General features: G+C 38.8%; 2 protein-coding genes across 3 annotated transcripts in view; one reads left to right on the top strand and one right to left on the bottom strand.

The window, feature by feature from the left end:
- Positions 1-949: 949 nt before the first annotated feature.
- Positions 950-5,564, bottom strand: FBXO48 (F-box protein 48). Its single transcript, XM_028116310.2, has 4 exons — positions 5,487-5,564; positions 4,696-4,839; positions 3,335-3,676; positions 950-2,865 (listed from the first exon to the last, which is right to left on the bottom strand). Exons 3-4 carry the CDS (start codon positions 3,638-3,640, stop codon positions 2,704-2,706), a joined length of 468 nt encoding a protein of 155 aa, XP_027972111.1. The 5' UTR covers positions 3,641-3,676; positions 4,696-4,839; positions 5,487-5,564; the 3' UTR covers positions 950-2,703.
- Positions 5,565-5,822: 258 nt separating this feature from the next.
- Positions 5,823-14,814, top strand: part of APLF (aprataxin and PNKP like factor) — an 88,027-nt gene continuing 79,035 nt past the window's right edge. Inside the window, exon 1 of one of the 2 annotated variants that reach the window (XM_028116343.2) lies at positions 5,823-6,109. In XM_028116343.2, coding sequence (XP_027972144.2) covers positions 6,014-6,109 — 96 coding nt within the window. In that variant the 5' untranslated portion in view covers positions 5,823-6,013. The remainder of the gene's footprint in view (positions 6,110-14,814) is intronic. The other variant, XM_088026198.1, reaches the window with a different exon arrangement.

The raw sequence follows: 14,814 nt of genomic DNA, 5'->3' as shown, positions 1-14,814 counted from the left end.
TGCTGGGGGGTGGTGACGAACTACATAGATAAGATCATTCTCTAATTTTCATTTTCCTCATCCATAGAAAGGATGTAGCATAATAGTATCCCCTATAGAAGCACTATGCTTGGTTCCGAGTAGGTACTCAATAACTGTTGGCTATTACAATTAATCAACTTTCTCCATTGTTGACCTAATTTCATCTATTTGATGATTTCAGTCTTTCAATTCTACTGTAAATAAAAATGTGTGCTCTTTCATCTTATGTATTATTCTTCCCATGATGTTACTAGTCGTCTTATTTTTGTTATTATTAGGGCATGTGAAGTTTTGGAGAGAAGATATTATATGAAATCAAAGCAAAGATGAAATTAAAGTGGTTAGTGGTATATTTTTCAAATTAGGCTTTTATTTACTTGGGTATTCTAAGGTCTAAAGCTTATATTCATACAGATTTTATTGGTGATTATGTTCTGGTCTAAGACTGGGTTATAGACTAGAAGCAACTAAAGAAAGGTTTCTAAGTTAAAAAAAATACTAGCTCTTGAACTGATTAAATATCAAATAACACTGGAAACTCCTTAATATTCTATGCCAACAATATTCTATGTTGTTGTTCTATGCAACAACGAAACTGTGCCTATGTAACATGTTATTTTATCTATGAGTAAGAGCACTCCTTCCCTCCATTCTACTCCACCCACTCATGTTCTCAGATGCTAATGGCTTGGTCTGATAAATGTACAGTTCATTCTAGGCCCATACCATAAAATTTATCATTAAGTTACCAAACTTTCCTTTCTGTGTAGAATGTGATCATAGCTTATAACCTATTATACAAAATAATTTTAATGCTATAGTACTAAAAACAACCAAACTAAAGATTATTCATATAACTTGCAAAATCATACTTAAAACTCATTGGGGTGACCTAATAACTGAAAATAAGTGATACTTTTGGGTTAAGTTGATTTTCAGGTGTTTATTCCAAGACATAAAACAAAACATTTCTATTTTCCTGTTTCTCTCTTACAGCTTTTGAGAAGACTAAAACAATTATTCATGTATTTGCATTAATAGTAAGCATCCCATCTACCTTATGGGTTGCACACTGCATTTCAGTACAGTCTTGTCCACTAACAATATAGCAAATTATTTTTATTATACAATCTGGGTAGGATTAAAATAAATAATACAGAAATAATTTAACAAATCTTTATGGAATACCTACTATATTCCAGGTTTGGGGAACATAAAAATAAATAAATGGTCCCTGCCTTCAAGAAGCTCACAGTCTAACAGGGGAGGCAGACAAATAAAACAGACACATTTTAATGTAGTAGACAGCTTTAAGAGTGGTATGTGCAAAGAACTATGGGAACTCCATTGAAGGTCACTTAATCCAGAATGGTAGGATCTAGAGATGGTTTCCAGGTCAAGAGGGTAAGTTTTACAAAAGAGTCTGCCAAGAAGAGAGTTTGGTGGGTGGGAGTGTGAGAGGAATTTCTCTAGAAGGGATTGTTAACTAGTCCTAGAGACTGCACTGCCTGATCTTCAAGGCCCCTTCCAGCCGATCCTCACCTGCTTGATCTAACGAGGGGAATTTGTATAGAATGAGGCATCTTTCTGATATTGTGTCTATTTGTTAGATACAGGTTTCCTGGATGCTTCTTTTTTGTGCCATGGAGCACAATTTAAGAAGAAAATGCCATACTAACTAAAATGTTTTGTAGACACTTTTTACTATGATGCTGACCACAGATTCAGAACGAACAATCTGGTATAGTGAGTACTATACCAACTACTTTTAAGAAAAAGAGAACTAAAGTTAAACTGAAGGTTCCTGAAGAGCTATAAACTTAAGTCAGGTATATAGCGTTCTCTAAAATAATATATATTTTTTTCTTTTAAATGTGAGGAAAACAAAAAGGACCTTAAGTCCTTTGCCTTGGTTATCTACGAGGCGTACACTAGATGGTGCTATAAAGCTGTTAGAAAGAAAGCTTTTACCAAGAAAAACAGTGTGGCAGTTCAAGTGTTACCGGAAACTTTCCATTGTCCCTGAGAGCAGTTCCAGGTCTGTAGGCAAGTAATGGGAATCTTAGTCTCACAAGTTTTAGCCTTCTGATCAGGTTAATTTTAAACTAAACCACAAGTTTAACACATTTTAAGATGGGCTCAATGTTTGACAATTCAATCTGATTCCACTGAAATAGACATTTTAAAGTTATTGAAATATAAGTGTATTACACTCTACATTTAAATATATAGTGATTAATTTCATTTAGGTAGTCTTCCTAGTGTTGTCTACTTCCAGTTAAGAGCCTAATTATGCCTACTGCTGAATGAATCTCTAATCAGTTTCTTCAAATGGTTTCCTGAATTTTTGAATTACTATTCAGTAGAAAATACCAATCAAACTCTCTTGTCATTAGAGTACTGCAATATGCTGATACAAATACATGAAGCAATACATTTTGAAATCACTCTATCCGTATAGTATTTCCTACATACACAACATTTCATGATTTTTCTACCTTACAATAAAACCAGAAAAATTTTTATGAAAGTACAGAATAAAAACAAAGTTTGACTTTCATAATATTTTCTACTTAGTTTTCTTTTAAATGTTAACCATTAAAATGGTAAACAAAAAAATGAACCTAAGAGTCATTTTTGTTTGAAAGTCTCAGAGTTACAAGATCTTTGTAGTTTTCTGGCTTATCTTTCCAGTTCTGCTTCTAGAATCTCCCCCCATGTATCTACATCCATTGGGTACATGATTTTTTCTGGTAGGCTCAGAGGAGAACATATGTTGCTGTATCTGCCACTTAGCCATTCGTGTTTCACTTTACTCTTCTGGTAATTCCTCAATAGTATTACCTGAAAGAGGTAAATCATCACTGTTAAAGAATGTAGTAGGTGGTTGGTCAGTGAGTTTGTTTAAAACTAGAGGAGCTGATTGACAGGGCTGAAAAGAAGATTAAGTATTTACACTGATACACACATATACTAATAAATGTGTTGTGTGTGTATGTGTGTGTGTGGGCGTATGTATACATGTACATAAGCAAAATGAGCCATGGAGTTTGCTGCGAGTTTTGGATAAAGTAGAATGAAGTAGCTAACAGAGGAATGTGCCTATATTTAGGATTTAAAAAAATGTAAAAGGATGGATGGGATGGTGTGGTTTGTAGGAGAAGAAGAATAATTCAACTTCAACTCCAAAAGCCAACACGCTCTGTATGCCACTCCGTCTCTGAAATCCTACCTCCTCAGGCAGAAGGTGGGGTTGGCTCAAACCTACCACCATATTGTCAAGAACACTGCAGACTACAAAGACTAAACTTACTCTCCAGGAATATCCACTTTCTAGATCATCGTCTATTTCTCTTTGGCACACAGCTCTTAGAGTCAAGCAATGAGGTTTCCACAAGGAGTCACTGTTTCTTACTGTGTTATTCCAGCTCCTGCAGGTTACTGAAGCCCTGCACAAACTCCGAATGTCTAGCTGACTGAAAATTTTAAAAGTAACTTCTGGAGGCAGCAGTTCAACAAAGTTATTTTGACTCTCTTTTTTTTCCTTCTCAGCATCCACAGAATTCAATTCTATGCCAGAAAGTCTTGAATTATTGTTCCTCTTGGAGTTTTTCTGCATAGCTTGATGTTTTAGCAGATTATCCTCATATGTAACCTAGAAGGCAAAGTTTAAACATGCTCAGTCTCTTCAGATCAGATGACAGAACCTACTCTGAACCAGATACGTTCTGGGTATGATTGAAAGAACCTTAACTTTGAGTTTTTCAACCTGTAAAATGGGGCCAATGATGCATCTCTCCTGTGTGTTCTTACAAGGATTAACAGGGATTATGTGTAAAGCATCTAGCTTCACATCTGAATTGCACATGGGAGGCACTCAACACATGTTACTTCCCTTCTTCTTTGAAAATGTTTTTCGTAAATGGGTTTGTTTCTAAACATTTGTTTTTCTGCTCCCAGAGAACATTATCTAAAAAAGAGAAGTGATTCTTCACAGACTATAATTTGAGTTTAATAGTAGAAATGACTATTGTGGGAACCTATTTCATTCCAAGCATTTGTCAAAAATACTTCTGAAAAATGTGTATGATTCAATTCTCTTCAACTCCTAAATACTTGTCTGTGGGCGCTGATGCCTTGTCATTCAGTTCTTCATCTACAATCTATGATTTAATCATAAATCTGATGGACTTTTGTAGTATATATAATTATTTATCTACTTGTACCTAATGGGTAGGTGCTCACAGATGACATAAATACTATCTGAAACGGACAGGAGGTTGAAGTCCAGGTTATAATGACACAAGGTCTCAAATATTCAGTACAGTTATAAGATTAGTGTTTTAGAAATGGCCTCTTGAAGCTATCCTACATGCATAATTATGTAACTAACAGCTATAAACAATGTTTATAATTCAGCTAGGTACAGCGTATAATTAAAGATGGGTTGGCTTCCAAAATCAGTTGGGAGCATGGAGCTATTTTTGCATATAAAGACAGCTCATATTAAAAATCAGTTTATTCCATGCTGCACTTTCTTTTGTAATGGGTGTGTGTGTGTGTGTGTGTGTGTGTGTGTGTGTGTGTGTGTGACAGTGCAGGAAGAGGGGTTTGTTAAATACTTTTTTTTTAATTCGGCTAATGATTATTCCCCTTTCTAGACATGTTACTCACCTATGTTTCTGGACTTGCCAAGGCCACAGTTGCTCCCATTCATTTGGTTGTTTATGATCCGAATTAGCTTTGGTGGTTAGAATTTTAATGCCTCTGCTCAACAGAGAACTTCCTCTCGAAGTTTTGGGGAAGTAAGAAAGCAAACTGATAGAAACAAATTCATGAGTCAAGAGCAAGTTTTTGCCACGGAACTCATCTCTCTCACCATCAAACAAACCAAGCCAAACTACTATATTCTTGAACAAAATTTCATATTAAGAGAATATTACCGTGCATTTAAACATTTGTTACTTGTCCCAGAATCTCAATGGTGAATAAAATGCATCCTCTCGTTACAGTTCTTCCCCAGGAGGCAAATGAATTTTTTGATTTTAACAGTTGGGGGTACCTTGGTGAGGTTCTTAAACTCCCACTAGGCATCTTCTTTTAAGTCCAGTTTTGCCTGGATACCTGGACAACTATTCCTCTTCTGCCCCTTCTTGTTTATGAACCATACTTTGCTGAATTACCTCTCTAGTTCGGTAAGAGCTCGCCCCTTTTCCGGTGTCACAAGGAGGGAGGGGTAGGGAGGCAGCGCAGACCAACCCCGCAGGTCGGAAGGAATGACCCCACATCCCACTGAGCCACCCTCCTTGAGGGTCTCGCGCAGTCTGCAGCTGCCCGAGTCCAAAGAACACGGAGCAATGACAAGCGACAATAACAACCGTCAGCACCGACTGTCACCGCAGTTCTAGGGAGCTGAGCCGAAGCTGAGCCGTCCAGACGTCGGCTGGAAGGGAAGACCCTCCTACCTCCAGTGCCTCGGTAGCTCCTCCAGCGAATTAAATCCTTTGGAATTCGAATCCTTCGCCATAGTCCCTCCAGTCCCGCCCACTGTAGCTCCGCCTTGCTGACTCGGATTTCGTACAGGCGTAGAGAGATGCGCGCGTTGCCTTTTGGGAGTGGTAGTTTTACCAGGGCGTCTCGGCTCAGCAAGAGAGGAGAAGGAGGCGCCAAGGACTACAGGGCCCGGCATCCTCCACGGCGGGTGGGCGGTGAGAAAGGGTAGGGGGGTGGTTAACCCGGGCTTTTAAAAAATAATTTTGAGGCGGAGTGTTGGAAGAATCCTGGCGCGCGTCACGGGTCGGGGAGGGGAGGCGGGACTCGGACGCGGAGCTGGGGCCTCGGCTGAGCGAGGCCTGGAGACACTCGAGCGGAGCCTGTGCTCCCCCTCCCCCTGCGTTTTTCTGAGGGCCTGCCTTGGCCCCGCGCGTGTCCATGGAAGGCGGAAACGGCTGCGGGGACCGTCTCCTTGCGAAGGGGTGTAGTCCTCGCCGCCATGTCCGGGGGCTTCGAGCTGCAGCCGCAGGACGGCGGCCCCCGGGTGGCCCTGGCCCCCGGGGAGACGGTGATCGGCCGCGGGCCGCTGCTGGGAGTAAGTGTGGCAGGGAGGCTCTGCCGGACCCAGAGAGCCGTGCGAGGTCCTCGCTGTTTCCTGAAGCCCTACTCCCCGTTTCTGGCTTCCCCACCACACCGGCCCTGCATGTCTGGATTTTAGAAGTTTGGGAGCAGCACGTTTTTCAGTCAGCTTTAATCAACTCACAAACGTTTCCTTATGTTGCCTTTAAAAAGCACGGACTTGTATTATCATTATTACATTCTTATCCAGAGGTCGGCAAACTAAAGTCCCTGAGTCCAAATCCAGCCTGTTTTTATACGGGCCCACGTAGTAAGAATGGTTCTTAAGTTTTTAAAATGTGAAATGTAACAAAAAGCCTGCTAGCCTTTCAGGGAGAATAATTGGCCCAAGGGTTGAGGATATTGTCTCTTGGCCTGACCAGCTACGGTATTTATAGTAGAATCTGGCCCTTTACAGAAAAAGTTTGCCAACCTCTGATCTTAATCTTTCCTAGAACAATTTCTTTTAAGCTTTTGGCCTCTTGTCGGACTGCATGAGCCTTACTTTTACTGTAATAGTCTTTTTCAATAATATCAGCAGCTAAGCCTTACGTAGTGTGTAATGTTCCTGGCGGTGATCTAAGGACTTTACCTATACCAGCTTTTTAACCCATTCAAAATCCTCTGAAGTTAGGTGCTCTTATCTTCATTGTTCGGATGAGAAAATGGAGCCATAGAGTGTTTATTTAAAGGGCACACAAAAGATTTCGGACACGTAGTGCCACTGAGCTATATATTCTCTACCCTCTTTAGGATGTTTAGGAGTTTGAAAATTTTCTGGTTGCATTTTGGAATTTATAGGTCTCTACCTCAAACATATGTTGTCGTTTTAACATTCAGCATTTCTTTAGTGCCTACTCTTTGTAGCACATTTGCAGATGGTAGCACTGTGGTGTTACAAAGATGAATGAGATGTGGGTCTCTGCTCTCTAGAAGTTTTCTCTTAGGCTCTGGAGACAAACCTGTGTTAGTGAGCTAATATCAGAGTAAAGAGTGTGGACTATTATCCTGGCTAACCTGCAGTGTCTAAGTGGAACCATTGATATTAGCCTTAGGACCCTTCTCTGAGAGGAAAAGGAGTGGTAATTGGGGGTTCCGATGTGGACGTCTGTCCTAAAGCGGTGTGTGTATATGTGTTCATGGGCATACGTGTATATGCAGTAAAATTATTGAGAAAGTTAAAGTTTACATGCCGTTTATTTTATTTATTTTTATTAACATATAATGTATTATTTGTTTCAGAGGTACAGGTCTGTGATTCATCAGTCTTACACAATTCACAACGCTCACCATAGCACATACCCTCCCCAGTGTCCATCACCCAGCCACCCCATCCCTCCCACCCCCCTCCACTCCAGCAACCCTCAGTTTGTTTCCTGAGATTAAGAGTCTCTTATGGTGCTGTTAATTTTTTTTACTGGACAAGTAATTACTTACATGTTTAGGTAATATTCTGTTACTTTTCTCCATAGTTTAACTTAAACATTTGAGAGAACTGCCTGGGAGTTTTTTTTTCCTCCCACCCTCCCTCTTCTCTTTCTCCATATATATGAAATTTTAGAGTATGTGCTTCATCTAAAAATCTTATGTCTGGTGACAATTGAGTTTTGATTTGCTTAACAAATTGTATCACCAGTACAGAGTACTGTGGATCTGGTTAAAAGATCGATGAATTTTAGGCTTATGTTTTATAAACATGGCAACAGATTACAGACGCTTTCATTGTTTGTAGCTTGATCTTTGTATTATAGGCTTGCTAAGGTGAGATGAGCCTAGTTGGTTTCTGTCTTAAAATGGTAAGGAGTAGAAAGGAGTAGAAAGTTAGTCTCTCTGGTCAGAATTTTGCTTCTCCTTTTCAAATAATCATTCAGTGATGAGATTCTCTTGCCAAGTTTGGCAGCTATTAGAAGTGGTTATGAACAATGTCCTAAATGTGTTGAAGGAAAAATTTGAAGAACAAACAAATCAGTTTGTGGTTTTAAAGATTTTGGAGCTGTCGTGTTTCTTTCTTTGCAGTGGTTAAAACTCAACATGATTGAGGTGACTGGGTGGCTCAGTTGGTTAAGCGTCTGCCTTCCGCTCAGGTCTTATCTCCGGGGCAGGGTCTTGGGATTGAGTCCTGCCAGGCTCCCTGCTCAGTGGGTCTGCTTCTTCCTCTCCCTCTGTGCCTCCCCGCCCCCCCCCCACTGTCTCTCTCTCAAATAAATAAAATCTTAAAAAACAAACAACAACAACTTACCATTGGGGCATGTTTCAAACAGCAGCAATTCCCGTGAGGCTTTTTTTTTTTTTTTTTGTAGTGTGAGAGAGCAAGGACTTAAAGTAGGAAAATTCAGGAAGTTCATTGTAAATTATTCATAATATAATGATTAATTATTACTATGTGATGATTAATAATGATGATTTTGGAACTCACTTAACAAGTCATGTTTTTTGGAGATAAGTTTCACAAGCCTTCATGGCCGTACAAGTATAAAGGTTTATAATTCCAGTGTGTAAAATGGGCTTGGTGGTGAAACAATTTGATAAGAATGTCTTTACATCTTTACAGTGGCAGGAAAACCCTTACAGATAACAGAGCACAGTGAAATTTAATTTTCTTGTGCCGTTTGCTTTAGTGGGAGTCATCAGTGAACCCAAGGTCTTTGGTTACTTTACTAGGTTGTATTCTGTTTTATGGTCCATACCAGTTAAAGGTTTTACAGCAGAATGAATCTCCATGGAATTATCCTGGGTGAAAACAGCCAATCCCAAAGGTTACATATTGTATGAATTTATTTATATAACGTTATTAAAATGATAAATTATAAATATGGAGAACAGATTCCTGGTTGCCAGGAGTTACAAGAAGGGGGAAGGGGAGTAAGAGGGAGTTGGTATGGCTATAACACAGCAACATGAGGGATTTTTGTGGTGATGGAAATGTTTTGTATCTTGACTGTATCAATATCAATATCTGGATGGGATATTGTATTATAGTGTTGCAAGATGTTACCACTGGGGAAAACTGGGGATAATGGTACAAGAGATTTTTCTGTATTGTATCTTCTAGTTATAGGTGAACGTACAATTATCTTAAATAAAAAATTTACTTTTAAAAAAGGTTTTACAGTACAGCATCTCAAGCAACAGACTACCTTTAGGCCAAATTATTTACTTTATAGTTTTTCTTAAATAAAGCTGATTATACTCTTTTTAAAAAGCTGGTTATACCATTAAGTGAAAACTACTATTTCTGATTTCAAATTTTCCTTTTTCTGTTTTGATAGGGATTATATGACACATTTCTTTCTGATCTTTTTCCTCCAAGGGAATAGGACAACAGAGCTATCTAGTTAGTCTTCCTAATGGCAGGTGTAATGGAATTGACTGCTTTGATTGAAAAGAGAAGAGGCCCTCAGTTGTGGGTGGAGATAGTCAGGGGCTCTAGTATAGACTCTTTCCTGGCATGGGTTCACCACTTGTAAGAATGCTGTAGGTGTCCTACGAAGTTTACACAAAATAACCAGTAACTCCTCTGGCCTGGCAACTCTGTATTATTTCTGCTTGTTGCAGAAGCTCACTGGCTGTTCTGGAATGCTGGTCCTACCTGGTCCCCAGGGATGTGCCAAGCACTCCTAGCTGCTGGATATTCCTCCCCCCGCCACCAGGCACCTTAATTATTGAGCCTAGTACAGTGCCTGGCACATAGTAGGCTTTCAAAGCACATGAACTCTTTCTTTTCCATGTCTCTGCTTTTCATTATACCAACCCTCAAGAACCTACTTGTAACTTAGGTGTGAAAAGGATATAGAATTTTGAAGTGAATTTAAGCGTAGTAAAGAAACAGTGCTATCAACTGCTAAAGCATATGAAGCAACATTCGTGATGGATTAAATGTTAGCATTTTTCCTATTTTATTGACTAATAATTTAGTGAATTCAGAAAGTAGTTGAATATATACCAGTCAGAATGGAGGGGTGAAAGAGAAACAAGTTGTTACTCTCAAGAAACTTAGAGTTTCATAGGTATGAGAGACAGAGAAACAGGTAACTAAACAGTGGTTGCAACCTCAAATGAGGACTGGAGCCAGGTCGGCACCTTGAGTGAGTGAAATTGGAGGGAGTAAGAAAAACGGGTGATAGTAAATAAATCGCAGCAGTGTCATAGATGACAACTGCCTCAGTTTTGGGAAGGCCACAAGGAAAGGGATCCGTAATGTGGTCCCTGCTATTCACTCCCATACCCACCTGGTAACAGTGACCTATTCTTTTCAAGAGTAGTAAGAAATCTGGATTTTTAGATATAACCTCTGACTTTTCAAAGGTCACATTTAATTAAAAGTTTTGTTTCAGTAGCATGAGCCGAACAGAAAAGAATGTTCCATGATACGGAGAGGTATTGGAAGGAACCCTCAGTCAAGATGAGGGGTCAGGGAAGGTTTCAAGAATTCAGTGACGTTGAGCTGACTTTGAAGTGTCAGAACAGTTAGAAGTCTGGTAGGTAGAGAGTCGGTGGTAGAGAGGGAAAGGCCTTCAGGCTAAGTGGATGTATGATGTATGGTTTCCTGCCTCTACGATAGAAAGTGTATGACATATTGGATGAGTGGGTAAGTGCTGACTAGGCTTGTGGGATAATCACATTACATTACTGTTCCCCTTTAACTTACAGAGACATTGCTTTTATATAGGATGTATCTTTCTTTTTTAAAATAGGCTTTATTTTACTGAGCAGTTTTAGGTTCATGGCAGAAGTGAGTGCAAAGTACAGAGAGTTTCCATATATACCTCTGCCTCTTCCCCTCCATATACACACACACACAGCCTCCCTCACTATCAACATCTTGCACCACAGTGGTGTAGTCGATGAACCTATATTGACTTGTCATTATCATCCAAAGTCCATAGTTTAACACTAAGGTTCACTCTTGGTGCACATTCTGTGGGTTTTAACAAATGTGTAATGACACATATCAACTATTACAGTATCGCATAGAATAGTTTCACTGCCCTAAACATCCTCTGTGTTCTGTCCTTTATTTCTTCTTCTCCCAACCTCTGGCAACTACTGAACTTTTTATTGTCTCCATAGCTTTACCTTTTTCAGAATATTATATAGTTGGAATTATACACTATGTATATGTAGACTTTCTTAGATTCGTTTCTTTTTTTTTTTTTTTAAATTTTACTTATTTAAGAGAGAGAGAGCAGGAGCAGGAGAGGGTGGAGAGGTAGAGGAAGAAGCAGACTCCCTGCCGAGTGGGGAGCCCAACTCGACTCGGGGCTCGATTCCAGGACCCTGGCATCATGACCTGAGCCGAAGGCAGACGCTTAACTGACTGAGCCACCCCGGTGCCTTTAGATTGGTTTGTTTCAATTAGTAATGTGTGTTTAAGGTTCCTGCATGTCTTCTCATTGCTTTTTAGTGATGAGTAATACTCCATTGTCTGGATGTTCCACAGTTTATCCATTTACCTACCGAAGGATATCTTGGTTACTCCCAAGTTCTGGCAATTATGAATAAAGCTATTACAAACATCCACGTGCAAGGTTTTGTGTAGACATAAGTTTTTAGTTCATCTGGGTAAAAATACCAAGGAGCTCAATTGCTGGATCATATGGTAAGAGTGTGTTTAGTTTTGTAAGTAGCTGCAACTATCTTTCAATGTGGCTATACCATTTTGCATTCCCATCATCAGTGAATGATTTCCTGTTTTTCCACAATCTCACCAGTATTTTGTGTTGTCAGTGATTTGGGTTTTGGCCATTCTGATAGGTGGTAGGTATATGGTGAATTACTTTTCATATGTATATATAGTCATATAAATTTCATATATATTTATTTATTTCTAAATGAAGCTCTCTAAACTGTCTCCTGGATACACTCAGCCTGAATATGCCATCTCCTTACATGCCTCCATACCTCTGTTTGAGTTCCTTCCTCTGGTAATTTGATTCTGTAGGTAGCATTTGGGTATCTGTATTTTTTAAAACTCTGAAGATGATTCTGTTGCAAAATTAGAGTTGGAAACCTCTTCTAGACTTGCTGATAATGCTTGGCACAGATGATTCTTGAAGAAATGTCTGCTGAACTGAATTAAATAACTATTGAGAAACTTTAATTTACTGAAGTCTCAAGTGAGGGTTTAAACCCAGTTTTGTCTTCCTAAGTTCTGCTTCTGTTTTTACTCATTATGTTGCCTCTGTCATAATATATTCATGATAAGGATGATTCTCACATTTGGGTAGCATTCACTTTGCAAGTAGCATTGCAAGCCAAACAGGTTGGTTGAGTTGAGATTTCAGTGACATCAAGTCAGCACAGTTCCATCATATTGGCTAACAATTCAGCAACCTTGACTTAGGAGTTCAGAAGGTATTGGATTTTACTTTTAAAAATCTAAGTGATCCATATTTCACCAGTATTGTGGATTAAATAGATGTTTGTGAGGTAGCCTGATAACCTAACTACTATTATACAATTAGTCTTATGGGAAAGTATTTCACAAGTTTCAAAGACCATTTCACATCCAGTATATTAATAACCTTTTAAAGAGAGCTTACTGGAATCTGTCTAGAGACCCTCTGGCAAAAATCAAGTTTGTTTCCTCAAACTTGCCCTTTGCTAATATCAGAAAACGAACTTTGGTACATTCCAAGTGCAATAATATTAAACACTTTGTATCAACTAACTTTTGCCATGTTAAGGAATAAGATGGACTTATCTAATGTTATGACAGAGTCTCAGTGTTGATTGAACTCTGGAGTGTGTTCTGGATCTGATAACTGGGAAGCAGTCTTGATAAGAAAATTTCATGGTTTGTCAACTGGTTTAGAGTAACCAGCCTCCCATCCAAGTACTAACCAGGCCCCACCGTGCTTAGCTTCTGAGATCAGAGGAGATTGGGTGTGTTTAGGGTGGTATGGCCATAGACTACAGTAACTAGTCTCTACTTAATTCAAGTCTTAATTTTAGATTTTCTTTACCTGCCACATACACAAGTTTGAGGAAAATATTTTATGTAAATTATGTCTGAAATAGATCCTGTGCTCCTTTAGGTTTATGCGTTTTCTCATAATACAGGCCCAAATCCCATACCAGGGTTTTTTTTTATTTTTCTCTACCACAAAAGTTTGAATTTGTCAGTTTTTTATTTGTCTGTTGTTGGTAGAGCAAACCAGATAATCTTGTGTGACAGCACTGTAAGTTATAAAGTATTATACAAGAAAATTTTTATTATCTTAAGCATTTGGTGTGTTACGTAATTTATATTGGAAAAAACTAATCTTGCCTCTTCTCTGTTCATTTATGTTTATAGGAGCCAGGCTATATGGGGATATTGTATTTATGAGATACATTATACATGTCTGTGATATTCAGAAATTTCTCTAGGGAAACATTTTAAGAAAAATTAACTGCTGTTGGTTTTTCAGTAAATATATATAGGCAAAAGTGAAATGAAAGATACCATTGTATTCTATTTCAGGATCCAGTAGCTTTGATGCTTTTTCTTTATTCAGGTTTGTTTTTTATTTTTAGAATGTTGGAAATAATAAACAAATAGGTCAGAGACCTTAATTCAAAACATCCAAGCATTTCTGCTAGTAGCATAAGAAAATCTTCATTTTGTTTGACTTCAGTAAATGCTAAAAATAAATATTTGGCAAATCACAGTTCTTTTATGTTTTCATGTCTTTATCTTTTTTAGCACAAACTTCATGTCTTAAAAGCGAGACATGAAGACAGGGAGAAAAGACTTGTCCTTATCATAATGCATGAAACATTCAATTTAGACCCAGAAAATGAAAGATAAGGGATCCACATTTTATCGATACAAAAGTGATACAAAAACAGGGTCCTGTCCCCGTTCAAGAAACAGTATGAAGAATTCAAGTAAAAAGGGTTGGTTTGTTCTGTAGTATCTGAAGAAGAATTGCTATCATTTTATCTTTTGTTAACAAAGGATAGGGGTGGGTGCCTGGGTGGCTCAGTCAGTTAAGCGTCTGTCTTCAGCTCAGGTCATGATCCCTGGGTCCTGGGATCGAGCCCCACATGGGGCTCCCTGCTTAGCGGGAAGCCTGCTTCTACCTCTCCCTCTGCTTGCCATTCCCCCTGATTATGCTCACTCTATTTCTCTTTCTCTGTCAAATAAATAAATAAAATATTAAAAAAACAAAAACAAAGGATAGGGGTGATTTCAGCATTACCCGTTAGCCTGTGTATTCTTCAGCTCCTGCCATATGTTATGCAACCTTTTTAATATTAAAAAAAAGTTGGGGGGCTTCAATGTTCAATTTGGTTAGCTTCTCTGACTAGCTGATCATACATGAATTTATTATTAGATGTCCAGTATCAATATAACAGTTGGAGTAAAGGATATTAATCATAATTGCTTTTGGTTACAAGTAACAGAAATGGTGACAAACAGCAGCTTAATCAAAACTTTGTTTTGTAAGAGAAATCTCTGGGGCAGTCAGTTCCAGGGCCAGTGCAGATACTCAAGGAATGGCCTCTTCTGTGTTCCTCCTTTTTCATCCTTTGCAGGTGGCTTGCATGCCTGCAGTCATGAGATGGTTGCTGTACCTTGAAGTGTCCCATTTACACAGTAAGAAAAGAAAAAGGCAGAGACCAAAAAAAAAGTCCGTGCCAGCTGAGCCTGTTCCTGGTTATCATGAAGACAATAATCTTTCCAGAAGCTCCACT

The sequence above is a fragment of the Eumetopias jubatus genome, unplaced genomic scaffold (assembly GCF_037043125.1).
Source record: "Eumetopias jubatus isolate StellerSeaLion01/CBP00866 unplaced genomic scaffold, mEumJub1_p1.0 scaffold_9, whole genome shotgun sequence".
NCBI classification, from domain to species: Eukaryota; Metazoa; Chordata; class Mammalia; order Carnivora; family Otariidae; genus Eumetopias; species Eumetopias jubatus.
Note: the sequence above shows the minus strand (reverse complement) of the source record. Positions and strands in the feature narration are given on the sequence as shown.

Bases quoted from the DNA above. Each gene is read 5' to 3' on its own strand.
- FBXO48 (XM_028116310.2), bottom strand. From the start codon at position 3,640: ATGCAGAAAAACTCCAAGAGGAACAATAATTCAAGACTTTCTGGCATA. The intron at 2,866-3,334 runs GTAAGTTTAGTC...TACCTCTTTCAG, and splicing joins AAAGTGGATATTCCTGGAGA to GTAATACTATTGAGGAATTA.